The sequence below is a fragment of the Cynocephalus volans genome, chromosome 17 (assembly GCF_027409185.1).
Source record: "Cynocephalus volans isolate mCynVol1 chromosome 17, mCynVol1.pri, whole genome shotgun sequence".
Taxonomy (NCBI): domain Eukaryota; kingdom Metazoa; phylum Chordata; class Mammalia; order Dermoptera; family Cynocephalidae; genus Cynocephalus; species Cynocephalus volans.
This window is the reverse complement of record NC_084476.1, coordinates 29,016,279-29,044,009: the sequence shown is the minus strand read 5'-3', so window position 1 is coordinate 29,044,009 and position 27,731 is coordinate 29,016,279. Positions and strand designations below refer to the sequence as shown.

General features: G+C 36.8%; 1 protein-coding gene across 1 annotated transcript in view; it reads left to right on the top strand.

Moving 5' to 3' along the window:
• The first annotated feature begins 1,707 nt into the window (after nucleotides 1–1,707).
• Nucleotides 1,708–27,731, top strand: part of RAD23B (RAD23 homolog B, nucleotide excision repair protein) — a 42,833-nt gene continuing 16,809 nt past the window's right edge. Inside the window, exons 1-5 of the mRNA XM_063081916.1 lie at nucleotides 1,708–2,158; nucleotides 17,770–17,851; nucleotides 20,105–20,184; nucleotides 22,930–23,198; nucleotides 27,654–27,709. Coding sequence (XP_062937986.1) covers nucleotides 2,093–2,158; nucleotides 17,770–17,851; nucleotides 20,105–20,184; nucleotides 22,930–23,198; nucleotides 27,654–27,709 — 553 coding nt within the window. The 5' untranslated portion in view covers nucleotides 1,708–2,092. The remainder of the gene's footprint in view (nucleotides 2,159–17,769; nucleotides 17,852–20,104; nucleotides 20,185–22,929; nucleotides 23,199–27,653; nucleotides 27,710–27,731) is intronic.

The window sequence follows — 27,731 nt, the reverse complement described above, 5'->3', positions numbered from 1 at the left end:
GTAAAGATACTGCTTAGGCAATTGGCTAACTCTATCTATAGCTAAGAGGTGAGGTCCAGGCTGGAGATAATTCAAAACAAGGGCCAAGATGAGAAAACCTGGTGACTAAGAGTAGAGACATACAGGAAGACAGAGGGCAGAGGATTCGATATTTCATTACAGTGCAGGGAGATATGTGCTGTGAAAGGGGAAATACCAGATTAGTGGAGAGGGAGGTTGCTCAGGGAAAGTTTCATGAAACGATTTATATCTGAGCTTCTAGAATTCAATGGAAAACCAAGCAGTGACACTGTATCAGTAAGAATGCTGGCCCTGACTCTAACTGTGTTTTATACTTGAACCACTTTAACTCAGATATGCCACAGAGAACTCTATTAGGAGGCAGAACAGCCTGGCACCTAGAAATAATAATTATTCCAGGCTCTGGAATAATTCTGCTTGAGTTCAGATTCTGGATCTGCTACTTACTAGCTGGGTGACTCAGGACACCCAGTGACTCAACATCTCTGTACTTCAGTTTTCTCATCTGTAAATAGACATACTAATAGCTAATCACTCATGGACTGCTTATGTTTCTGTTACTAAGCATACATTATCCAGCTCCCCCCTCCAATCATCAATGAATTAAGTGCCATTATTATCCCCACTTTACTGCTGAGGAACTAGAAGCACATTCACCCATTCCACAAATATTTATTATGTGCCTGCTCCGTGGCAGGCACGTTTCTTCGGTACTGGGGAAACATCAGCGAAAAAAGCAAAATCTTTGCCTTTGCGGAGTCTAGAGGAAAGGAAGGAAGTCTAGAGGAATGTGTAGTCTAGAGGAAAGGAAGGAAGATGATAAGCATAACACATATGTACATTATATGGTAATTAGGTGATAAATGTTGCAGAAGAAATAGAGCAGGATCACGGAGGTAGAGAAGTTACAACTCTAAGTAGGGTAGCCAGCGCAGAACTCACCGAGAAGGTGACATGTGAGCAAAGATTGGAAGATGGGCATTCGGAACAGCTAATGCAAAAACAGGCCCGTTGGCGGGAGCACACGCCTAACATTACCAACGACCGCACGCCGAGGGAAAGGCGAGGGCCAATGGATCAAGCTCTGAGAACTTTGACTTTTACTCTGGGTGAGACGGGAAACCACTGGACAGTTCGGCCCTGAGTGACAAAACTTGACCTGTTTTAAATCGATCCTTCTGTTTAGGTCCAAGGTCCCAAGGCTAATGAGAGAAGACAAAATTTGAACCCAGGCAGCCCGGCGCTGGAGTCTGCGCTCTCATGATCAAAAAAATCAGGCGACCCGACAAAGGCTCACCCGCAGCAAACGCCCTGCAAGTGTCGGCCCATTACTGTGGTTACCGCGATCCTTCCACTTAAACTCCGACCCAGTCTACCAGGGCTCAGCATCCACCCAGTAGGGTCTCCACGTAGCGCTCCCAGGGCTATGGATGGCGCACCTCGGGGCGGAGTCTAGACGAAGGATGAGCAGCTGCGGGCGGGGAGAATACCCAGGCTGCAGACGCGACGAGGAAGCCCCGAGAACCCCTGGCGCCCACGTGTGCGCCTGCGCACGCCCGATCCAGACCGCCGACATTCCAGAGCCGCGATCCGCCCCGCCCCCAATTCCGGGGCGGAGTTGTTAGCCGCGCTTGCGCACAGCCTCGCCGCACCCTACGCCTGCGCGCTTCGCCAGCCCGGCCCCATCCCCCAGGTTTTTTGAGTGGGGGAGGGGGCACGTCTCGGTGAGTCACGATGATGGCGGCCACCGTCCAGTGGTGAGCTGGTGGATTCTGTCTCGCAGAGCCCCTCGCACCTCCTGCAGACTCAGGGGCCGGCGGCAGGCGCGTGAGGAAGCACGGAGGCCAGAGCTCGCGGGGAAGGCCGCAGTCGCGGAGGCAGCGGCGCGGCCCGGGGCCCGAGCTGGAGGAGAGGCCGTTCGGCAGGGCGAATGTGACGAGCCCCCACCCCCACCGCCTCCCTCTCCAGAGCGCTAGGAGCGCGGGCGACCCCAGGGCCCGGCCAGGCCACAGACCCCGCCCAGCGGCCAGCACCCGGCGCAGACCCGGCAGTGGAGTCGCGCGGCGGCATCATGCAGATCACCCTGAAGACCCTCCAGCAGCAGACCTTCAAGATCGACATCGACCCCGAGGAGACGGTACGAGCGGCGGGGCGCTCGGGGCCCGGGGCGGGGGCGGCCGCGTGCGGGCTGCGGGGAGCGCCAGGGGCCCGCCGGGCCTGCGCTGGGGGCGGCGGCGCGCCTGAGCTGGGAAAGCCTCCGGGGCACCTGGCTCGGGCCCCCGGCGCGGTTAGGGCTTCGGGTCCCAGCCCCAGCAGCGTGCGGCGGACCGGCCCTTCCGGGCTTTGTGGAGGGGGAATGGGAAGCAGTGGCCGGACGCCGAAGGCATGGGGGCCGATGGCGTGGAGCACACACGCCCGCGGGGCACAGGAGGCCTCGGCCTAGGAGCTCGTGGTAGTGGGGCCGGAGGGGGAGGGGAGGTCGAGGCAGCCTCGGCCGTGCAGCCAGGCTTTCTGGTGTGGGTGCGCTGGTGGGGGAGGGAGATGTAGGTGTCGCCACTACTCCTGCGTAGACCTGGTTAGGCGCTAAGGTCTAGGAGTTGGTGGTAACCCGAGATGATGAACCTAAAAAAAAAAAAAAGTATCAGGTTCTGTTTGCCGCCGAGTGAGAGGTGGTGGTGGAAATGAATTCTTTGCCCCCTACCCCCAATAATTGTTAACCCTTTTATTTGCATATGTCTTGAATCGTATTGCTGCCGTCCTCCCTCCACCGAACCCAAGCTCGTATGTAGATTGCACTTTGAGGCTTCTTTGGTGGTGAAGATTTTTGCATTAGAACTCTTAAAATCCAGGCTCAAACTCAACGCCAGATTTAACGGGTATTGGAATTATAGGAGTTGGAATCCTGCACCCTCCTCCGATCCTCCAAATAGCATTTCAAGGGCGGGGGGGGGGGGAGAAAGTAAAAACTTTGAGTCTCTTCTGCAGTTAAAATCTTAAACGCTTCGGAAGTCCACGTGGTAAATTCTCATGCCATCTTCTGTATTTGTGACTGCAAAAAGAGACACTATGTTGAAGTCAATATAACTTTATGTGGGGATTCTAAAAATGACAGGATTGTAAAGTTACTGCTTATGTTCTGTAATTGTGATGCTATACACCGTTAAGATTGTCATAATGCTAAGTTTAAACTAGCAATTTTCTGCCCATCTATATTTTTAAAAACAGCTGATTCTATTTTGGGTGGAGTTCGGGGGTCTTGGTGTTAAGTAGACCTGAGTTCCACTTATCGCTCTGTAACTCATTCGCTGTGATCTTGGGCAAATTACTCTCCGTTTCACACTCTGTACAAAGGGGATAATATCTGCCTTGCAGAGATGTGTGGATTAAATGGTATTTAGTTGGTAGTCAACAAATGGAAACATTCACTTATAAATGGCTACCTTTGAGTGAAGTTATGTTACGTTTTATATATCTCATTTAGTCTTACGAAGTTTTCTACATCTCTAATTGTTGAAGAAACAATTAGCTTTTTTGGAATTGTGACACAAAATGATTTGATTTCAGGATATGTAGATGTTTGCTGTGTGATAAATTCTAAAGGTACAGGAGATACCAATTATATATGAGAAACTTTTCAATGTCCTCAGAAGTAATTGACAACATCCTGTGGACTGATGTTAGAATAGACTGATAGTAGAATCAAACTCTTCTTGAATATTCCATTACTGCTTAGTATATACTTACAATAAGTTAAAGGAAGAAAATTAAAATGCAGTTATCTATTCAATAATTTCAGATAAAACTACATAAAATGCATATTTGATTTTGGTTCCTTGTGGTAATAAATGTAACTTTATCAGCTTATAATACTCAGAATTAATTCAAGAATTATTGAAACTTAAAGGAGGTTTTTTGTTTTGTTTTTAATATCTGTGGGTTTATTGCAGTTATGCTGTGACTCCACAGCTCCAACGAAATATTTGTTCTATAAGGTTTGATAAGCTCAATAGGCACTTTACACATAATTATCTTAAAGGCAGTGTTGTATTTGTTTAAATTCTTAACTGCATTTGCTGCTCTCCGTTTTATTTCCAAGGGAATGTAATAAGTTATACTTTTAGAAATATATTTTCGAAAAGTTCATTGTCAGAGAGTGGCTTCTTCAGATTTTTGTTACTTTTTATGTAAATATAATTTTGTTGATATTAATATAAATATAAAAACTAATACTGTTGCTCCAGAGCAAGAAATTACATAAAGAAAAAACATATAGCTTATGATATTTGGACCATTTACATTAAAATGACTTGTCAGTTTTTATTTTAGTGTCTTTAAGTTTAAGTTTCAGGAATGCTTTTCAAGGTAACTATTTTAATTCCATCTTTATACTGGGCTTTAATTAATTTTTTTAAAAATGAAAATCATATTAATTTAGGGCAATTCTAAATGTACTGTTTTTAATTTGTTGTGAGATCTAGGTAACCGAGGATATTAGAAATACATCTAAAATAAAGAAAAGATAGGATTTTAGTGAGACCTATAGGGATATCTACAGTGAACCAATCTTGTCCTCTGAGACCTGTATTTTGGCTGCTCAAAGGTTTGTCTCTGATTTTTATGTAGAAGGAACTAAGAAAGTTAAGTAACTTAAGGTAGCCAGTATGGAAACTCTTGTGAGCTTGAGATGAGAATGAGCAAAAATGAGAGAAAGGACTGAGAGATAAAGGGAATCTTGGGAGTGATTGTTTGTTGAACAATTAAATGTTTAGTGAGCTTTGCTGGCAGGACTAGAGGAGTACAGGGACATGTAGGACGTGGTCTGCGTCTTCTGGGAGCTTTATTGACCTAGTCGGGGCTTAGTGGCTGTAGAGTAGGGTATGTATAAAGTGGAAAAAGCAAGAGAATTTGTATTTAAGGTGTTTTTTTGTTTTGGGGGGTTTTTTTTGCTCTAGTTTTTGAAAGTTGAAAGTCATTTCCCCGCTTCCACTTTTTTTTTTTAACTAGCAAAACTTTCTTATACTTCTTAACCATTTTGTATCATTTGACCATTACTGTGCACTTCCTTTAGTGTTAACTTTTACAAAGCTCTTTTTATTTTTATAGTATTGTATCCCTTATAAAATATTCAAACAGTATAGAAACAAAACGAGATGGTGGTATATGTGGGGTGGGGATACCATTACTAAAAGAGATTTTCTTCATTGCGTGGTGTTCTATTTAAATAGATGATTTACTGTTTAAAAATTGTGGGGAAAAATTGAAGTAGCCTACACACTAAAGCATTCTGAGACGCCTAATAGGCCTACTATAAAATTTTTTTAAATTCTGAAGTTTGGTAGTGTGATGGACACTTAGAGAGCTCAGGTCCAAAATCACCTAGTTTTTTGTATTGCTGTTGCTTAAAGCCATTAATTAAGAACAGGCAAATTAAAGAATAAAAATTATGAGATAATTGCAGTACAGTGCAGTATTTTATTGCATCACTGAAATGATGACAAGAAAGAGTGTGGTATAGAGAGTAATCCTGCAATCTGCTAACCCTTGACACTGGTTATGTGGTATAAATAGCTGGAAAAAAAAAACCCAAAAAACAGTGAATTTGAAATGAGACTTTAAAGGACATTAAAACTGTGTATATACATTGGATATTTTTGATCAGAGAATTGTAAGGTACAGTAGTTTTATTTTCTATAGACAGCATATTTAGTTTGCTGTACAATAATCTGCAAACAAGTACCTCATGTCGTAGTTTCTCTGTCATGTTGGTAATTGTTATAAAATACTGCTTTAGTGTTTGTTCTGTATGCAGTATTTGCTAGCCATCATTTATTAATGAATTGTTCCTATTGTGGTTTATTGTCTTTTCAATATAATCATGCTAGATGTGCAATAGTAGTGTCTTATCATAGAAGTTTCCTATATTATTGAAGCATTAAGTAATAAGTATATTAAAATACTGTATCACAGAGGTGAAATTAAGGGTTCTTGGCATTTTGGTAGAACAAAATACAGGAAGAAACTGGGAAATCCTGTATAGTTTCTGCCAGACTTTTGCTCTTTCGATACCTGACACACAGGAGGCATTTAATCTTTTGCGTGAATTGAATACATTATTTTGGTGAGCTAAGTCAGTGATCCCTCAATGTAGTGTGTGCATGTCTATTTATTTAATAGATATCTGTTGAGTATCCACTGGATGTCAGGTCTTGCTGTCATGGTGCGTACTTTCTAGTGGGATAAAACAGTCCAAAAAACAAATTTAAAAAACCAGGTAATGGAAAGTGCTATGTAGAAAATTGAAATAGGGTCAGGTGGTCAGGTGATGTATTAGTGCTTGACCGAGTGGCTTTTAAATTGACTACTCACAGAAGGCCTTTCTGAATAAGGTGACATTTAAGCTGAGATCTGAATAATAATGAGCGTTCAGAGGCGAGAGAGTTTTCTGTAGGGAACTGCTAGAGCAAAGACCTTTAAGAGTATGTTTTTGGGAATCAAAAAAAGGCCTGTATTGCTGAGGTGAGGGGGAAGAGGAGGAAGAAATTAGAGAATTAGGCAAGTGGCCAGGGCTTGTAGGCTTTGTAGGCTATGGTTTTTCAAGGTAAAATGGAAGCCTTTGTAAGAGGGGAGAAATATCTCATTTATGATTTTAAAAGGTTGCTTTGATGCTCTGCAGAGAACGGATAGGGTGGTGAAAGCAGGGAGACAGTTTAGGAGGCTTGTGCAGTAGTTTTAAGCAGTTGCAGCTTGGACCAGGACAGTAGGAATGGAGATGGAGAGAAGTAGATGGAATTGGGATATGTGTGGGGAGATAAGAGTTGTGAGGATTTTTTGATAGGTTGGAGTGAGGGAAATTGAGGAATCAAAGATTATGCCTAGATTTTGCTTGCATAAATGTGTCAATACTTGTTCTTTTGTGAGATGTGGAAGGCTAAGAGAAGAGCAGGATTGAGGGTTGGATGGGAACTCACGACTTAGGTTTAAGATGCTAATTAAACATTAAACAGTCAAGTGGAGATGACGAGATTTGTTGAGTCTGGATTCCAGAGAGGAGTTTGGGCTGGAGATAGAGACATGAAAATAGCCTGCATATATGGTTAACTTCAAGCCACGGGACTAGATGACATCATCTAGTAGTCTTTTTCAGTTCCTGCTCCTTGAGAAAATTGAGCCCTAATGTTTAAGTTATTGTATGTAATTAATTAGCTTCTGTGCTTCTGTAATTGTGGAACCTTGGTGAGAATGTTGCTACGTAGTAGAATGCAGCCCTGGTCTGAATCCTGGGATGCCGTAACATGTAAAGATTGAACAAAGGCCAGTCAAGGAGCAACCTTTGAGGTAGGAAGAACCCTAGAAAAGAAAATGTTTTCAAGAAGCAAGGAACAGTCAAATGTGTGTAGTGCTTGAGAAATTAAAAATAAGAAGAACGGATATAACCTTTGGTTTTGGCAACTTGGAGGTCATTAGTGACCCTGATGAGAGCTGTCTCCTAGTATAGGTGAGACCAGAAAGCTAGATAGAAAGTGGATTGAGGAATGCATGGGAAGTGAGGAAATTGAGATAGTAACTGTGGACATATTTTGTTAGTTATCCTCGACATTATCCTTTTTCCTGCTGCAGCTGCCCTTATCTGTAGAATAAAAATATGAAATTGATCACAATAGTTCTGAGCTTCATAGTATGTGGTAGGCCTTGTTTAAAAAAAAACCCATGCTACATATTGTGAAAAATATATAATAGTGTATGCTTTAAAAAGAAGAAATGAAAACCAAGGTGACTTATAACTCGCCCAGGTAGTTTTAATATCTTTCAGAAAGAAAGGTGGTCTTGCCTATACCCTTGCCTTCTATTCCTTAATCACCTCTTATCCAGTGATTTTTCTTCCTTTACTCTACCTCAATAATTCAGTCCCATGACTAGTAACTAGCCCTTATCATTACTAGTAACTGTAGCTTTCCCCCATCCCCAGTAATCTGTTTTTAGCATCCCGCTCTACATTTCCTCTGATTCCAACTCTAATGAGACCTATAATCCATTTGATCCAATCTTTTACTGGTCCTCACTCCCGTCGTGTTACTACTTCTACCCTTGGGCAGCTAAAATAGGGTCAATGATTATAGTCACTCTCTTGGAAGAGTCATCATAGCATGACTTGAGCCAGGCTGCCTGAGTTTCCTGGCTGTACCACTTGCTTTGTGGCCTTGGGCAAGTACCCAGTTATACGCCTGTTTCCTCATCTGTAAAATGAGAATCCTAGTACTGAAAGTACTAACTTCATAGAGTTTTGAAAGTTGTATGAGTTTGAGATAATATGTATATAATGTTTAGGACAGTAATAGTGCTTGGCAACAGGTCCTATTCTCACTCCATTGTTCTTATCTGGAAAACCCCAAGTGTGATTAAATTCAACTCTATGTTTGTGCTTGCACCTGTGCAGCCAAAGACAAATGCATACCCACATTGATTTGACTCACTTAAATCTGTTAATCTTAATTGGGTCCTCAGTGTGTATTTCCTGACAGTCATACATTTCACTAGTCCGTGGAAGATTTCATATTATCTCCTCTCCTTATTTTCAATTGATGATCCTAGCTTTTATTCTTTTGATAATTTAGAAACACTCAGGACAGAACTTCTACAGGTTCCTACCATAGCTACCTACCTACTAGCCTCTTACTGTAGATTGCTGTCTATTGTGGATGGTGATATATCTAGAGCCAGACTCTCCTCTTTTCTATCACATCCCCTGTCATCTGTGAAGGACATCCACTCTATCAGATCCCTTTTTCTCTTCTGCATCATTGATTTTTCCATTTCTAGAGTATACAGACATTTTTCCCCCCATCTTAACAAAACTTTCCTTTGTCTCCACGTCACTCTTTAGCTGCTGTCCTATTTCCTTGCTACTGTTCATGCAAAACTATCTCTTAATTCTGTTGACTTTTTTCCACATCTTTCTCATTAAATGCATCATGCTGTTCCTTAACTAGAGGGGAGTTCTCCCCCTCCATTTTGTACTTGTCCTGTGTCCTTAAGCACAATACTTAAATCTCTTTCTTCATTAGTAAAATGGGAGTAATAATAATTGACTTGCCTTTCTTAGAGCTGATGTGATCAGGTGAGATCACGGGCCTGAAAATATTTAGTGAATTGTGAAATTAGGAATAAATTATGCAAAAAAAAAGAAATTATAAATTTTTTTTTAAAAAATCCTGCTTTTATCAGTTTTTCTTTATTTTGATTAATGTTTTCACTATCCTTTCTAAAAAAGGTTTGTGTGAATGAGATAGTCTTGTTCTCCTAGCTTGACATAATCAGTAATTTTGAGTGTGTAAGAATAGTGAACATGGTCCTGCCATTTTGGCTTGAAAATTGAGGTTGTTTTGATAGATAATATGTAAAATTCCATACTATGTTTTCTCTTCAGATCGCATAAATCTTTCACCTTTTAAAATTTCTACTAATTGAAAGAAATGTGCTAAATTTAAGCCTGCTGTTGCACAGTGAATCCTGCCAAAGTACACTACACTATCTGTTCCCTATAAGTTTAGATAAAGTCCTTGTGTAGTGTCTCAGAAAGCTAATTTTACAACTAAATGAACTTTAGAAACCCTTTAAACGTTACATAAACCTGTCCTAGTAGGAGGTCAGCCCAGCAAGAAATAACTAATATACACGAACAGGTCCTAGATGTTTCAGCAGGTAGATAAAAATTGTTGTCACCCCTCCTCCCCCACACAGTTCTGGTTGAATTAGGTAGGCAGCTTATTTTTTGTAGTGAACTGGAGAGATTCATTCTTTGCTTGTATAGAAACTTTAAAAGCTATCTTGGGAGTAATACTTTCTCAGTCTCCAATTCCTGTGTTTATTTTGGTTTTCTTGAAACCATACTGTTTGGAATGTATTTTAGAATAGATTAAATTGGCATGTGTAGGTTGGCTTAGGAGCCTAAATACCATTTTACATAGTTTGTGTGGGAAAAATGGATTCTGGATTTTAAATTGTGTGTTTAAAATAATAACCTTTTGGGTCATACCCCAATTTGAGGATTACCTTTGTTTACTGTTTCTTCTTAACATAATTAATATACTATCAGTTATTATTTCGATTTTTTTTCTTTTTTCTATTATTTTGATTTTTTGAAGTCTCCCCTTTTTTTTGGACTATGTTCTTCCATTCTTTGGGTCCAGTGGGGAGACTTTTCCAGTTTGCGTTGAAGTCAGCTGACATCTTTATAGTCAATTCAGTTTCTAGAACCAGCAGGATCTACATTGGGGGAGAAATTTAGGAAATGCTCCTTGGTGCCTTGTGCCTGTTTCTCAAATGGAAGGATACTACCCAAAGAACCAAAAAGGAAAAAGCTTTGCCTCTGTTGTAAATCTGTGAAATCCTTTTGTAAACATATTTGGCTTTGAGAATCTCTTTGCTTTGGTTAGTTGCCAAAATTAATTGCTATTATTATTTTTTAATTTAACTAGGCTATGTAGTGTAAGTACTGCCTCAGACTTTTTTTTGGGGGGGGGGGAATGAAATCTCTCAAAATTGTGGTACATTCTTGTATAATATTAGTAAGCATTGGTGCAGGGGATGCAATAAGATTTTTTTTTTCTTTTAAACTCCAGTTTCCCCTTAAATTACTAAAATAGTGCAGGCTTGTTATAGTGAATAAAGTATATAAAGTAAAAAGTGAAAGGCTTTTGCCCCTGCTGTAAGTAATCACTGTAGATTCTGTAAATCCTTCAAGTCATTTTTAAAAATACATCTACACATAATACATAAACACAGTTACACTGTTTATTTTTTAAAAATGAATTGTTTAGCACCTACCTTATCTCCTTAAAGATAATTGTAAATATTTCATTCATTTGTTTATATTGCATAGTATTCAAATGATATATATATCTGATTTATTTTACCATTTTGCCTTGATGGATGTTTAGGGTTGCTTTCTGTTTTTTTGGTTTTTTCTTTATCTTTTTTTATTGTTGTTTTCAGTTTTTAGTATTAAAAACAGTGGTATAGTGTGCATACTTTATACATCTGTCTTTGAAGTAATATGTGAGCATCTCTCTAGCATTGATTTCTAGATGTGGAATTATTGGATCAAAGTCTAGCAGATTGCCTTAAAATTGCCTGAATCAGTGCTCAGAAATATTAACAGTATTTCTTGTTCACAGATAGCAACTTCTATATGAATAACTAGCCGGGATTCAAATTCTGGCATCCTGCCTCCAGAGCCTGTGTACTTAACCTTTCTGTTTCATGTACCTAGTATCCCATCAAAAGATGAGGATAATAATAGTATTTACCTATGTACTAGTTACTGTGTAATGAATTATGTCAGAACTTAGTGGTTTAAATCAACAATGAATTTTTACTATTTCATAGTTTCTGTGAGTGAGAAATTCAGGCGTAGCTTAGCTCTGTAGTTCTTATTCAGAATCTCTCGTGAAGTTGCATAAGTGCTACAGTCGTTTAAAAGCTTGACTGTAGCTGGAGGATTCCCCTGGAAAGTGATTCCCTCGCATGGCTAACTTGGTTCTGGTTGTTAATTAGAGGCGTCACTTCTTCTCCATATGGGCCTCTCCCCAGGCTGCTTGAGTTTCCTCATGATATGGTGGCTCGCTTCTCTCAGTGTGAGTGACCCAAGAGAGCAGGATGGAAGCAACGGCTTTTATATTATAAACCTGCCTCGGAAGTCACACACTTTCACTTCGGCAGTATTTTATTGTTCTTGTGGACTGACCATAATTCAGTATGGGAAGGGTGTATACAAATGCTTGAATTCCAGGAGGTCATTGGGGGCCATATTGGAGGCTGGCTATTACAACCTCATGGAGATGTAGTGCAGATTAAGAGTTAATCGTTGTGAGGCTCTTAGTACACTGCCTGGCACATGGCAAGTCCACAGCACACATTAGCTGTTACTCATTCAGACTCTATATTCTCATTAAAGCTTACACTATTTTTATTATACATAGTTACAACAGTAATAAGGAGCAATATAGTCACAAAAGTGATAAGGAAAAATATACTGTAACATTGAGAAAGCTGAATTTTTATATGACTATTCAGTTGCTGGCCTGATCAACAAGCAATAGCCCTAGAAGTCTTATGTAAAGTGCTATGTAAGAAGAGTGACATGGCAGCACATCATACTACTGTCATGGGACTATCATTTACAAGATATTATTTTGATGTTTCAAACATACAGCCTAAATTTGTTGAACAGAAATGACTACTTTTAATGGTTGTTGGCCCGAACTAGAGTAGTGCCAATGGAAATGCATTGTTGTGTTCACGTTAGAAAATAATTAAATGTTAAGTTTAGCTTTGTGTTGACACTTTTAAATAGACTATTACGATTGTCTCCCTTTAGGGGAAAAAATAAAAGCCATGCCAACTGTGTTGTTTTAAAATACACAATTTCTTAAGAGAGAAGTGTGTGTCTAGAAAAAAGTTTGATTTCTGGAGTGTTAATCATGCTTTGTCTCTAGTTGAGTTGATGATACAGTCACATTCTTTATGTAGGGGAGAAGTAAGCAGCAAAATGAAAGTTCAGTCCTTGTTTCTTGTTTATCGGCCTTAGATAAAGTAGCCCTGGTTATTTACTAGGACTTTAGTGCTGGGTTTTATGTCCATTCTGTTCAGATGACTTATGGGAATGGGAGCATTGGCACGAGGCTCAACATCATAATTGCATCCATTACTGGCCATAGCCTTTTGCAGAGAAACCTTGTGCAGCGTTGTTACTTCTTCCTTGTGTGAAGCATCCAGAAAGAAGAAGGCCTTTCTTTCTAAGCTGTTTTAAAGTTTGTTCAATTTGGTTGGGTTAGAGAAGATTTAGACAAACTAATCTATATATGCATTATGGTTGAAATGTCTGTGGGACCTCCAGTGAAATAGTCCAGTAGAGAGTTGTGTATGCATAACTGAAAGTCAGGGCGAGAGAGGTGGGCTAGAAATACAGATGACATCTGGATGGTTATTTAAAGTAGGAGTAGATATGATGGATTATCCTGGAGATCTGTGTAGATGAAAAGGCAGCCTTGGGTATAACCCTAAGTAACACTCGAAGGGCTAGCCAAGGAAGAGGATTTCACAAAGGAATGAACAGAGAGAGAGGAAAACCAGAAAAGTATGGCATTATGGAAGTCAAGGGATGGCAGTATGAAACAGGGACAGGTCAGTACTGTCCAGTGTGACAGTAAGGTAGGGAAGGAAAAAGTGTCTGATCATGATGTAAAATTCAGTGATGTTAGTAAGAGCAGTCTTAATAATGGAGTTTTGGGAGTAGGCACTACTGGAGAAAATAAGCAGTAAAATGAGAATATAGTCTGTTTCTGTTTGTCAGCTCTTCTGTACAGTAGGTTTTGGGGTTGCAGGTAAGTAAAGACAATGTATTTAGTTTTTTGAAGAATGCTTGAGAATAAAAGAGAAGAGTGTAGCTAGGAGGAGACAAGGAGTTGTGAAGTGGTTTTGTTTTGTTTTTAAGAAGATAGATATTTGGGTCTTTTTAAGTGTGAATGGAGATGAGCTGGTTTTGAGGGAGAGAATGAAAATAAAGCTAGGGATACTGGGGGATGGTAGAAAACATAATGAATCTAGCAAGGTACTGGAGAACATAGGCAGGGGAAACCAGAGGATAGATGGTAAGAATTGTTTGAAAGGGATGCCTCTTTCATTAATAGGCAGGAAGGAAAGTAGGTGGATCTGGATGCAACAAAGTTGAAGATGAATTCCTCTGATGTCTTTTATTTTTTGAGTAAAGTAGAAATCGGTCGTCTACAGAGAGAGGGAGGGTGCTAAGAACCAGATTTAGAGGAGAGTGCTAGTTTGAAATATCCTTTCGGAGAATGGAGGAGAGGGCTAACCAAGGGGAACAAAAAATTGAATGTATCTTTCCTTTTCTCCAGGTGAAGACTGGATATAAATGTAGATAGGCAGTCAGTTAGATAGATAAAAGAGGAAGATTTGTTGGCTAAGTGAGGTAGGACACTGACACCACGGAATGGTTGAAGTAAATTTTAGTGGTTGAGTATTGACGGAAATAAATTCAGTTGTGTTAGTCCAAATAAGGAATTTTGCCTGGCAGGAGCAGCAAAAAGACAAGGGAGTTTGTGATATTAGGAAGAAGGTGATAGAAGTGATGGCAGTGTCATCTAAGCTGCATAGAGCTGGTGATGAAGATGGAAATTAAAGTAGAAACTTTAGGGACCACAGTCTTAATGAGGTTCAAGACCACGTGTAGTGAACAGTTACTGAGAGCTCCTAGGAATAGAGGATTGGTCATTTATAATTGCACAGATAGAACAGTTTTGGGATGACAGAATTCATCCTGTGTCCCATGACTAGATAACTTAAATGGATTGGAAGTAAAGATCATTGGTTGTGTTGAAGTTAAGGAACAAGGAACAATGTCCAGAATTTTGGACCCGGCTCAATGTCTAGTCCAGTTATTTTCTTTAATACATTATTATACGTGGTATTGCTGGGTCGAATGTCCTCTCCCTTCAAAATGTTGAGGTGTTTTGGCATATTGGCCTTAAAATTTGTAATTATTTGATACTCTCATCCTGAGAATTTCTCTTCACACTTGTTAATACCAAGAATTGTTCAAAACAGTCTTTTTCCAGTATGTCAGTGTATTGGATTAATAACGTGTAACATCAAAATTTGTGTTTCTGGTTACTAATGAGGCTGAACTATTCTGTTTATTGACTGTGTAATTGTGAATTGCCTGCCCCTGTCATTTGCCCATTTTTTTTATTGGCACAAGAACCATTTTGAACCTTTTCTCTTTTCTAATTTGTTTATTTGCATTTTGCTTTTTTGTCTTGTTTTTTCTATTTGAATTGCATGCTTTGCTTATTAATTTTTCTTCTTTGTTTAATAATAAACATTTTTAGTGTTAGTCTATGATTACTTCTTTAGCCAAATCATAAAACTATTGGTTTGTGCAGAGTTCTCATTGTTATGTTCTTAATATTTTTTAATCACAGTTTTCATATCTTTGAAGCAAAAGTTATTTAGTGATAAATGACTGGAGGTCTTCTGTTGAGGTATCTTGTTGTTGTTGTTCTATTTTTCCTAACTTATAGGGATTTTGTTGTTCCCTTCTCCCTTCTGTTTGGTATACAAAGCTAGGAAGTATGTCTGCTTTTTGAAACATAGTGAAATGTTTCAAATCATCTAAATTTAAGAATATTAGACATACTTGAAATATTTATTTAAAAAATAAATATTCTGTGAGTGCTGGAAACAAAAATATAATTTCTTTTGGATAGAGAACTGTATGTATATATTTTAATCTGTTTTAATTACCGCGTTCATTCTAACCTTTCAAGAATGAGATTCCTGCTTATTTTTCTTATCTTTTACTTTTTGTTCATGTATTTTTTCTTCACATATTTCTGTGCTATATTCCTTTATTCATTCAGCACATGAAAATTGAGCATCCACTATTTACTGTTCTGAAAACTGGATTCACTCATAGTGACACATGTGGTCTGTAATTCATTTGTGGTTTTCACAAAGTAATCACACTCTCAAATATTGCATCTTATTTCTCCCTCTATAAACAAATTTGAAAAGAAATTTACCATTCACCGCAGAGCATTCCTCCCATGATCTGCCATCACTTAATTGACTTTGGGCATGTATGATAACAAGCAGTTCTCAAACGTTTTGGTTTCAAAACTCTTACACCTAAAGATTATTGAGGACACCAAAATAACTTTTGTCTGTGTGCTTATATTTATTGATATTTACCATATTGAAAATTAAAACTGAGTAATTTTTTTAAACTTCATTTAAAAATAATCAGATCTCTGTTACCAGCCAGCCACCAAAAAAAAAAGAAAAATAATAATGAATTTATTAAATGTTATAATTAATTTTTTGTGAAAAATAACTATTTTCTGAAACAACAACAAAGTAGTGAGAAGATTGACATTGTTTTATTTTATTTTATTTTTTGCAAATATGATTGGCTTAATAGGAGATAGCTGGAGTCTCGTGTGCTTTTGTATTAGGTTTTTTGTGATATCATAAAACTTCTGGAAGTAAAAGAAGAAAAATAAAATAAAATAAAGCCTCTGGAAAACTGCACTGTATACTCCTGAGAGAATGAGAGTGAAAAAGCAAATAATGACTTTTGTCTTCTCAGATCACCTGATAGGGTCTTACCACAGGGTGAATCCTAGAGTTGTAAAAGAAGTTGTGTACTCCCTGTGCTTTTATTCTGAACCATAGTTAGCATAGAGTCTTATCATCTAATGGAAAAGCAATATACTGAATTGGATAAAGACATGTAATTTATGTCCTGAGTTTACTGATGTTGGGATGATTTTGAGTTCTTTTTAAAGAAGTTTTACTTGTGTTAGTTTTACCTTTGAAATTTGGATCTGTGGAAAATAGTGTATAGAGATTTATGGATTTCTGCCTTGGGGGAACATCAGAATAGCAGTGATGTTACTGACCCATTTCAGGAAGATCAGTGTAAGAAGGGTGATTTATGTGGTATTTGCAGAATACTCTGCTCTAAAGCTTGGCATTATAAGAGATGGTTTTCAGTTCTCACTGCCATTAAGTAGCAGTGTGTTTGGGGGTAGGTGATTTAACCTCTTTATTTCCATTTCCTCATCTATCAAATTGGATGATATTTCCATTGGTCTCAGAGTTAAGGTTTATGTAAAATTGTATGTGTTGATATACTTAACGTTAAGTAAATACTTCTTTTATTTTAGAAGATACACTATCACTTTAATTGTACAAAAGAACCCTATCTTTCTATCCTTTTCTGTCACAGTTTTTCACGTAAAGCTCAGAATAGTCAAATTAGACAATTTTCAGAAGTATTCTGGGAAATTGAAGGAAATGGAATTTTCCCCCTTGATTCTTGTGCCTTTAAAGTAATAAAAGTTAGTTCCGTTAGGGCGCATGGGAAAGCCAAGTCTCCTGGCCTTTTTTTTTTTTAATATAGAGATGATTAGACTCCTTTTCTGAGTACTTTCTAATGAGCCTGTTGTCGCATAATTTTAGGAATTGAAGAGACTGTGAAGGTCATCTATTCCAAACCCTCTTACTTTATAGATGAGACTGATGCTGTGAGAAGCCAAGCTCCTTGTTTAAGATAATTTAAGTAGTCCAATAGTACTTAGCCTTGGCTGAACTTTGGAACCACCTTTAAAGTTGTTTTTTTTTTTTTTAATCCCGATTTTCAGGCCCCACCCTCACAGATTGTTTTAATTGGTCTTTGTAAATCCCCGATGGGTGATTATAGTGAAACATTACCACACTCTTAAAATGAATCATTTGCCTTTTAACATTTACATTTTGGCCCTTAACACTGAAGTATTATTATTATTATTGTTGGTGAAAGTGTTTTATTTCGTAGCCCTTTTAGATTAGAGAGCTTTCCTTTACTTACTCAGTGGGAAATAAGCCCATAAACTCTATGCAAATCAAAACTTTTTGATGTTGAAAACTTTATTTTAAATTAATTTATCAAGTTAGTAAAGTTTTAAAAATCTATGTGTATGTAACACATGGTGTTAAAACAGTTTATGCCTATTGTACCTAATAATGTGGATCAGTCATAAGTCTTTTTTGGATATAATATTAGAAAGACGTGGTCTTTGGGTTTTTGGAAGCATTAATAATTGTATAAAAATTTTACCTTGCATCATTCAGATTCTGGATTGTCATTTTTTGTTTAGTCTTTCAAAATTTTTTTAATTTTTCCTATAGGTAAAAGCACTGAAAGAGAAGATTGAATCTGAAAAGGGGAAAGATGCCTTTCCAGTAGCAGGTCAAAAATTAATTTACGCAGGTATGAATTAAATATTGAAATTAATATGCCATGTCTTGCTTACAGTGATATTCTTTTAGTTTTAGAAGTGTTATCTTACAAATTGTAGTATATTCACATTGATTCCATCAGAAACATGGTCATACAGATAGAAGTAGAGAAAGAGCAGCAATTTGAATATGATATTAATATTCAATCTTCTCTTTATTCACATTTACCCTATATAGTTAGCCCTTCATATCCATGGGTTCTGCATACACAGAATTAGACAACCATAGATCAAAAATATTTGGGGGAGGGCTGGCTGGTTAGCTAAGTTTGTTAGTATGCAGTGTTATAACACCAAGTTCAAGGGTTCAGATCCCTGTACCGGCCAGTTGCCAAAAAAAATGTGTTTTGGGGAAAAAATAAATATTTAAAAATTAATACAGGGCCGACCCCGTGGCGCACTCGGGAGAGTGCGGCGCTGGGAGCGCAGCAGTGCTCCCACCGCGGGTTCAGATCCTATATAAGGATGGCCGGTGCACTCACTGGCTGAGCGCGGTGCGGCCGGCCACAAAAAGACAAAAAAATAATAGTAATACAGGCTGGCGGTTAGCTCAGTTGGTTAGAGCATGATCTTGATAGCACCAAGGTCAAGGGTTTGGATCCCTGTACTGGCCAGCTGCCTATATATGTATTTGTAGAATTCATACAGTATAACAACTGTTTACGTTGTATTAGGTATTATAAGTATAGAGATGATTGAAAGTACTGTATATGGGGGGATGTACATGGGTTATATGCGTATAGGACGTCATTTTATATAAGGTACTATTTTGGGATTTTGGTATCCATGGGGCTGGGGAGGGGAGGATACTAAAACCAATCATGCCCAGTTACTGAGGGCTGACTATATATTTTTTCACCCAATGATGTTATTAGTTCTATCTTTTGTAAGCATCATGTAATTGGCTTTTGTGTTTTTAATCTGAGTATCTTTTTAATCTATTGAATTGAAAGCATTTATACTGATTGTGTTTATTAATGTACTTGGAATCATTCCTTTAAAATTAAATTTTAACCAAAATTGATAGAAGAATACAGGAAACCTTACCTGTCAAAAGACAATATAAATAAATGACAGAAGAAAAAATGATTAATATTCAGAGTATATGAAGTGTTAGAAATCAATAAGGAAAGGGTAATCCAATAAAAAAGCAGCAATGGATATGAACAGGAAATTGCAAATTTAACTAGCCTCATTAGTAACCAGGAAAATGTATGTTAAAAATAGACTTGACAGATCCCCAGACCGGCCAGCTGCCAAAAAAAAAAAAAAAAGACTTGATAAATATCCAAAATTAGTAGACAAAATTCTCTTCTTTGTTCTGCAAAGGAAATATTGAACACTGTCACTGCAGATATCAGTAAGGTGGGTCCTTGGTTGCCTGTGGTTTATCTTCTCCTGAATAGAGATTTAGTAGTATTTCCTTGACTGAGATAGTTTAGAGGAAACACTGGCTTTGAGATCCAACACCACCATTTTTCTAGGTCAGGATTCCGAAGCCTAAAGAGGCTGACATAAAATTTGAATTTCTGGCTTATAGTCTTGGCCTCTTTTCTCATTCTCACACAGAGTAGATTTTCTTTTTTAGTGCTTACAGATTTTGATTCAATAACTTTTAAAAATGGAAAACTAAGTCAAGGAAAGGGAAACCTCAAGGAGTCCTAATATTTGGCCTTCAGCATGACCATAGTCTTGTGTACTTTTTTGTGCAGTACTGAGTTCTATGTTATCTTACCTTTTCTTGTATACCACATCATTTTTCTGAAGTGCTTTGTACTGTCTCACTTTCATAGCATTGGAACATTTCTCATTTGTCATGTGTGTGGTATTTTGGGGAGCAGGAATTTGTTCCTCCCATCAGGAAAGAATATAGGTTATTCTTCAGTAGACCCCTCAGCAATCACAGTATTGAGTTTACTTTGTCTTCATGATCTCCCTTTCTCAAGATCTATTTCATATTTCCTTGTCCAGCACATCTTATATATATATATATGAAATAAAGTAATACATTTTTAAAATTGCTTGGCATTACATAACCGTATATATGTTGAGCATCTTTTAGTCAAATGCTTATGCCCTTTTAACTAAGGCTTTTCCATTTATCTTTATCTTAGCTGATTGGTTAATGTTTTTCTTTAATTAATAAAAAGTTGTTTTAACTTCAGTTATGTGTAAGTCAAAGATACTGTGCCTTTAATAGCATTTTGTTTCTCTCAATGTATTAGGCAAAATCCTCAATGATGATACTGCTCTCAAAGAATATAAAATTGATGAGAAAAACTTTGTGGTGGTTATGGTGACAAAAGTAAGTTTCAGTCTCATTCTGTATATCTTTATACATGTGATTCTTTTTGAAGACAATGATCCCAAGTTCACACAGTGGACACACAGTTTGTACACATCCATAGCAACATGCATTTGATTGTTACTAAAGATTTCAAGAATTAACTTTGGGTCAACATTTGAAGTTTTACCTTCATGTAAGTTAAGATAATTGAAATATAAAATGTCAAAATGGTTTTTGCTGGGGTGGTAAAATCACTAATTATGTAATCATTTTAAAACGTGCTCAGAAATTAAATAAGTATTTCTTATTCTGTAGTTTTTAATGAGCGCACCTTAAGGGAACTTTCTAAGTTATGTACTAGACCTGACAAATTCCTCAAGGCAGAAAAGGCATGTAAGCTTATTATTTCAGTGATATTTCTTAGTGAAGGAATAAATTTTTAGAAACTAAAAAAAGGAAAAGCAACTAAAGAAATGGTGAATTGATTTTTATGAAGTTTTAAATAGGAACTTTTTTGTGGTTTATTGAAGTATATTTGGGATGATTTATAAAAGTAAAAATTTTTCTCTAAAGCAGAAAATGAACGTAGTCTTTAAGAGACTGCTTTATTTATATACTTGTTTAAAAATACAAGAGATCTTCAAAATGAAGTTCTTGTTAAGATTTGTATTATCTTTTAATTTCAGTTTTCCACGAACATCTTGAAGTCACCTAGTCCATAATCATGAAGTGGAGAGTTAAGACAAATAGAGAAGTGGTGATTGGTACTCATGTCATTAATTTTTAGGATTGAATTGTCATAATCTGAGAAAGAACAGTATTACTTGTAGCACTGAAAATAGGTTTGAATAGGTAATAAAAACCAGTTCATCAAATATCAGAAGTGGAGTAAATATGGGGTTTTTTCAAAGTCATAAAATAGTTCATAGTGGTAGAAAATAGAGTTGAAGCAATGAATTTTAATTACTGTGTACTTTTTGTACTGGGAAACAAAAACCAGCTAAACAGTTTATATGTATCGGACTTAAACATTTTTTAATTCCAATAAGAACCATATTGATTTTGCTATGTTTAAGTACTTAGTAAATATGAAACTTTAAATATAAGGAAGCAGGGTCATGTGAGGCTTTTTGTTTTTGTTTTTGTTTTTTTCTTCCAGTTGTAAAATTTGCATTATATGAAATTTACCAGTTTAACCATTTTTATGTGTATAGTACAATGCCTTAAGTACAGTCACATTGTTGTGCAACCATCACCATCATTCAACTTCAGAACTTTTTCATCTTCCCAAAGTGAAACTCCATACCCATTAAATACCAACTCTCCATCCTTTTCACACCAACCCCTGGCAGCTAACATTCTGCTTTCTGTCTCTGTGAATTTGACTACTCTAGATTACTTACATAAGTGAAATCCCGTAGTATTTGTCCTTTTGTAATTGACTTATTTCACTTAGCATAATGTCTTTAAGATTCATATGTTTTAGCATGTATCAGAATTTTCTTCATTTTTAGGGCTGAATAAACTAGATGAGAAAATATAGTATTGTTTGGCTCGTTTTCTCATCTAGTTTTATCGTACATTGTTAATAATGGAAAATGTGGTAGCCACATATTTGGATGTTGTTGGTCTTTTTTCCTTTAATATCATGGTAACTTTGACTATTGAGAATATAACTAAGAAATAAGCAGAAAAGTTCTCAGAGTAGGTACATTATTTGAGGAATAGATACTTGGGAGTCTGTTTATTCTTATATAGGATTTTAATGATACCCATGGTGGTTTTATTTTGAAGTTAATAGTAGAGACCAACTATTAGAAGGGGAAAAGGACTGCTTCAGCTAGGCATTATGGAAGCAATGAGAAATGACCTTATAACAAAGAGAGAGGGAAAACCTGTGAAGATCAAAAGCAAGAAGAACTTCAAAAAGCAGAGGGGCTCTGTACTACTCAGAATAAGGCTGAAATAATTCTTTGTGGCAATAGAGACCTTGGAAACATGGTACATTACAATATTATATTGATCACAAATAAGGAAAATATTAAGGTGTTATTCATTTAAAATACATTTTAATCTAGATTGGTTATTATAAAGTTTTGGTGCTTAAAAACCTAAATCTTCATCTTTGTGTAGTGCTGAGCATGTGCTTATAACTTTATTTGGACTTTTTATTCCTATTTACATATAGGTCTCAGAATATTGTTAGCCTCTTTATACTTGTACCTGTTGGTTTATAGTCAATATTGGGATATTCCTCCCGCTTCTAAAATGCAACAGAATACTTAGCTTTGTTCATTAATAATCACACTTCTATTTATACTTCCATTTCAAAAAAATTATTTTGTTAATACTTTTAAATGGCAGTAGACCCTTTAAAGTTATAACCAAGGTACATAAAGTTTGTTTTTGGAAAATTATGTGGTTCCTCTTTTAGATACATATTCTGTATATTTTTAAATATTGATTTCTTTTGCTTTTTTATGTTAATTTGATATGAAGACTGAATTGTTGGCTAAAGCTAAATGAGGTTGATATTAAGATAACATATATGTTCTCATGAACTTTGCAAGTAGCAATAAAGTGATTAAGATTGCTAATATCAATCATTTGTCATGTCAATTTACAAGTTATTTTCAGATTACAAGTTTGTATTGATGTTACATTTGTTTGTAGCATTCTGTAACAATACAGCCTAATTAGAGATCAGGTAATATAATGTAGTATTTTGTCATAGTTCATTATTTTGCTTTTTCATGTGTTTAGCCCAAAGCAGTGACAACAACAGCACCAGCTACAACTCAGCAATCAAATTCTGCCACCACTACCACAGTTAGTTCTTCCACAGCAACAGCTGTGGCTCAGGCCCCAGCCCCCACCCCTGCTTTGGCTCCCACTTCCACAGCTGCATCCATCACTCCAGCATCAACGACAGCATCTTCTGAACCTGCACCTGCTAGTGCAACTAAACAAGAGAAGCCTGCAGAAAAGCCAGCAGAGACACCAGTGGCTACTAGCCCAACATCAACTGACAGGTGTGAACTGGATTCTAGGAAATTGTATCTCAAAATATGTGTATAACAAGAGTTTCATGCATATGTTTATTTTGGTTATTGTTTTGATCAGACTATCTATTATGTTAAGCTTTTTCTGAACTTTGCACTCTAAAACATATCCTTGTGTCTATCTTGATAGTTTACTGAGGAGAATATAGGTACAAATTTCCATAATTCAGATTTCTACACTCTGCATTAATTTTTTGGAGCGGGGGGAGAGGGTCAAAGTCATTATTCATTTTGAATAGAGACATTATGAGATACAAATAACCAAAAAGAACAGTGATTATAAAATAACATGATGTCACTACTCTAGTCATTGTTATCTGTGTTTGATCTATATCTGTTATTTCTGATCATTGTCATATATATCATAAGCATCCTTTCATGTCCATAGATATTTCCAGTCACTGCATAGCGTCGTGTTTGGTTCTGACATTTGTTAGCTCTTGTAACCTTAGAAAAGTAATTAACATCTTTGGGTTTTTCCGTCATCTGTAAAATGTAGGTGACAATAGGACCTGTCTGATTAAGTTGTTGTAAGGATTAAATGAAATAATAAGTGTCAGAGATATAAAATAGCACATGATACACAGTAAGTACTGAGGAAGTATGAGCAGTTGTTGATATTTCACTCCATATCTTTCATTGAACCTATGGATTGTTTCCATTTTTCACTGTTATTTCTATATCTTTGTGTACTTGTATAGATCTTTAGAAAAAAAGGAAAAAATTGCTGGGATGTTTGGAGAGAAAGAAATAATTTCTTGCTGAAAGTTGGTAGGTAGGATTATTGAGCAGTTTATGACAAAGATTTTTTTCTCCCCAAATGATCAATAAAATTACCAAAGCAAATGCTTTATTGGTGTTCTCTTGGCTGGAAGTTATACAGGGGAATCCCACCTTTATCTAAGAGCATGAGTCATATTATGGCCTGCCTTCACTTGTACTAGAGCTATTTGTGTTTTATGACTTAGTGCAGCTCAGGACCTCGGTGGCAGTAGTTTTATGATCCTTGGAATTAGAACCAGACACAAATTGTGCAGTAACTGGAAATATTTACTGACATGGCAGTGTGTTTATGATATGACAATGATCAGAGAGAATACAGTTATGATCTTTCATGTTAGTGTTATGCGTTTAAGTGTGTTTTCTGTGTCTGACACAGTCAACCATTTGTGGAGGAGTCTTAGTCACTTGGTTCACCGCTCACTCAGTCTCTTTCCGAAAAATTGATTAACCTGAGAAGACAGCACAGGTTCAAGTAATGAAATATTTCCCTGTGCTTGCCTAGAACTCTTTGATTTAGGCATTCTATGAGACACCATTGCCTAACTTGATCCATCTCTCCCATATATAGCTGGAAACTGTCTTACTTAGTGGGAGACCACCCAGTCAGGTTAAGGTATTACATCAAAGGGCTGTTGATCAATTCTGTGTGTGAGAGGGAACTTACAAATTTAAGATATTGGTTCCCCAAACGATTTAGATACTGTAAGCCTAATTAAATCTGTACAGTATATCTTTTTTTCCTAAATGCTTTAAGCTTTTAAAAAAGCTCACAGTGTGAGAATTTGAAAATTGATCAATATATTTTGATGTACTAATATTATCAATTTAAATGTTTCTTTATTATCTCTTTTTTTCTTTTCTTCCTAGGGGTACAGTTTTATTTACCTATTCTAAAGAGTCAGGATTACTGACTTTTCAGTCCTACAGAGGTTGCATTAAAGAGTTGATGGTCAGTGATCCAGGAAAGAAGATAGAGTCTTTTATTTATTTGGACTTTGTCCACCAGTTAATTCTTATTTCTCAAAATTATACATCTCAGAGAAAGATAACACAGGAAGAGAAGGATGAGAGAAGCTCAGAAAACACGCTGCTTAAATATGCCTTAGTCCCTTCATCTTTGTTTTGAAACATAGAATATCCTGCAAAGCTCAAAACTTAAGTGAATAATTATCAGGAAATATGTTGGTATGAATTTGTGGGGTGTCAGAAAGTTTGTCCATCACCACTAGCCTGACATTTTATTATTAAGGATCTGTTTCTTTAGATCAGTTTTGTTTTTAAAAACCACCTATCACAGTACGAATTTCACTTGTTATCTACCTTAGAGAAACTGCTCTTGTGCACAAAGACTGTTGTTTGTAGCCGAGTACAAATTGGATTCAACCTAAGTACCTGTCAGTAAGGGAACAGCTTGACATGTGGTTTATTCAGACTGTAGAGCAACACTACTCAAAGTGTGGTAGTCGACAGGCAACATCAGAATGACTGAAGAGTTTGTTTGAAATGATTTCTTAGGCCCCACCACAGTCCTCTCGATTAGAATTTTCTGGAGGTAGATCCCAGACATCTGTATTTTTAACAAGCTCTCCTTGTGAGTTTTTAGGCTTGCTCAAATTTGATAAACCCATATATTAGAGACAGTTAAAGCCTGTAGTATATAAGCATATTAAGTGAATGTGGTTTCAAAGCTTTGTTATTGAATGAAAAAAGCAGATTACGAAATAGCGTAGGCAACAACTGTAACCTAAGCAAAAAGCATAAAACAGCCTTGTTCATTTCTGTGGGTATGTGTGTTAATGTATGTGTAGGAATGTAGTAAAGGGTGAAACTAACTGATGAGTGGTTTCCTCTGTGATGAGGGGAGAAGTGGTGAGGCAGAGTCCAGATTGAAGAGTGGTGGTTTAAGTATGCCTCTGTTTTATCTGTAATGCTTAAATAAAAATTTTTAAAACAATGTGTGAAAGTAGTGTGAATTATTTTGAGGGTAATTAGTGCTGCAGATATTAAAACGTATTATACACAGCAATGAGTAAGTTTGGAATGGCTTAATATTAGAAAGCTTGCTCAATAAAATAGACAGTAGTCTAGAAATAGACCCAAATAGATAAAGGAACTTCATGTAAGATAAATATGTAATTTCAGATGACCATTGGGAAAAATACTGTTGGGGTAAATGCTTCACCATCTGGAGGGAAAAAGGGTGGATCCCTATCCAAGCTAAATTCTAGATGGTTAAAATGCAAAAGTGAGGCCATAAACTAGTAGAGAACAAGGGAAAAAGTCAGAATAATCTTAACTTGAGGAAGTTCTTCCTAAGCAAGATAACCCAAAAAAGTCATAGAAGGAAAGACTGATAAATTTGACTACAGAAAGAATTTTAAAATTGGAAACCAAACTACACATTCCTTAATAAGAGCTCGAATTGGTCTGTTAAGTAGAATACTGTATGTCTGTGGGAAAAAAAATTGAGGTAGATTTGATTGTGCTGACATGGAATAATTGTTAAGTTAAAAAAAAAAAAGCATGACACAAGTTGTTATTCGTAGAGGTTGTCCCTGGGTGGGGTTTTGGGCAGGAAAATTATTTAGCTTTTATATATTTTTCTTTCTGACAATTTTACCTTTGTCACATGTTAGTTTTACTATCTCATTGATGAAGAAACTTAAAAACTTTTACCAAAGAATTATTTTAATCATATTAGTCATATTAGGTGTTTTGATGCCAGCTTCTACTCACAGCACTTTAGAGTATATGATACTATTGTTGACTTCATTGTATTGATGGAGAAACTGAGGCTTAGAAAGTTTAAGTAGTTTATAAATTCAAACTGGGGTTCCTTCGCTCTGGCTGTGCTGCAGAAGACTTTCTCAGAACTGGAGTATAATATGTTTTTGTTTTTAAAACTGGGATAGAGGCATAGGTATGTGTTGTGTGTGTGTTTTAATTTCAACTTCTAACTACTACCTTTACCGCTTTTGTAAACTTCCGTTTATTTTTCTTTGGACTGTTCTTCATGGTCTTTCATAATCTTGTCTTTGTTTTTTAATCACAGAATCACTTTCAATTCCCGAACAGAAACTTAGTCTTTTTAAACTGGTGTCTTTTAGGTTAGAACTTGGATTTATCCCACCTCTGCCTTTTTTGCATATGCTATATTTCTTGACTTGAACGTCTTCTTTCAGTTTCCTTGTTCAAAACTTAATCTGTAAGACCTCACTATGTAAAGACATCCCAGCCTAATTTGATTTCTATGTGTGCTGTTTTATCACACACTGCTTTTGGTATTTCTTCTGCTGTGACTTGACTTATAGATTAACTTCTCAAGTAAATTTCTTCAGGAAAATAATTATACATTATCTTTTTTGTATTCCTTAGGTAGATAGTAAGCTGTCTGTAAGGATGTTATCTTATGTCTTTGGACATTTAAAATGAGGGATTCTCAGAACAGTAGTATTTATTCAGATCGGAAATTTTTCCAAAACCATAAATTTTGGATTTAATCTACAAGAGACTCTTTAAACACTGTAGCCAGACTTTAATGAAAATCAAAGAATCTCCTTATAAATCATGTAGTTACTAAACTAATGTAAATTAAATTTTACATACTTTTTGAAATGTGATTTTTCTAAAAACTTTTTACAGTACATCAGGAGATTCTTCTCGGTCAAACCTTTTTGAAGATGCAACAAGTGCACTTGGTGAGTATCTATTTTACCTTGT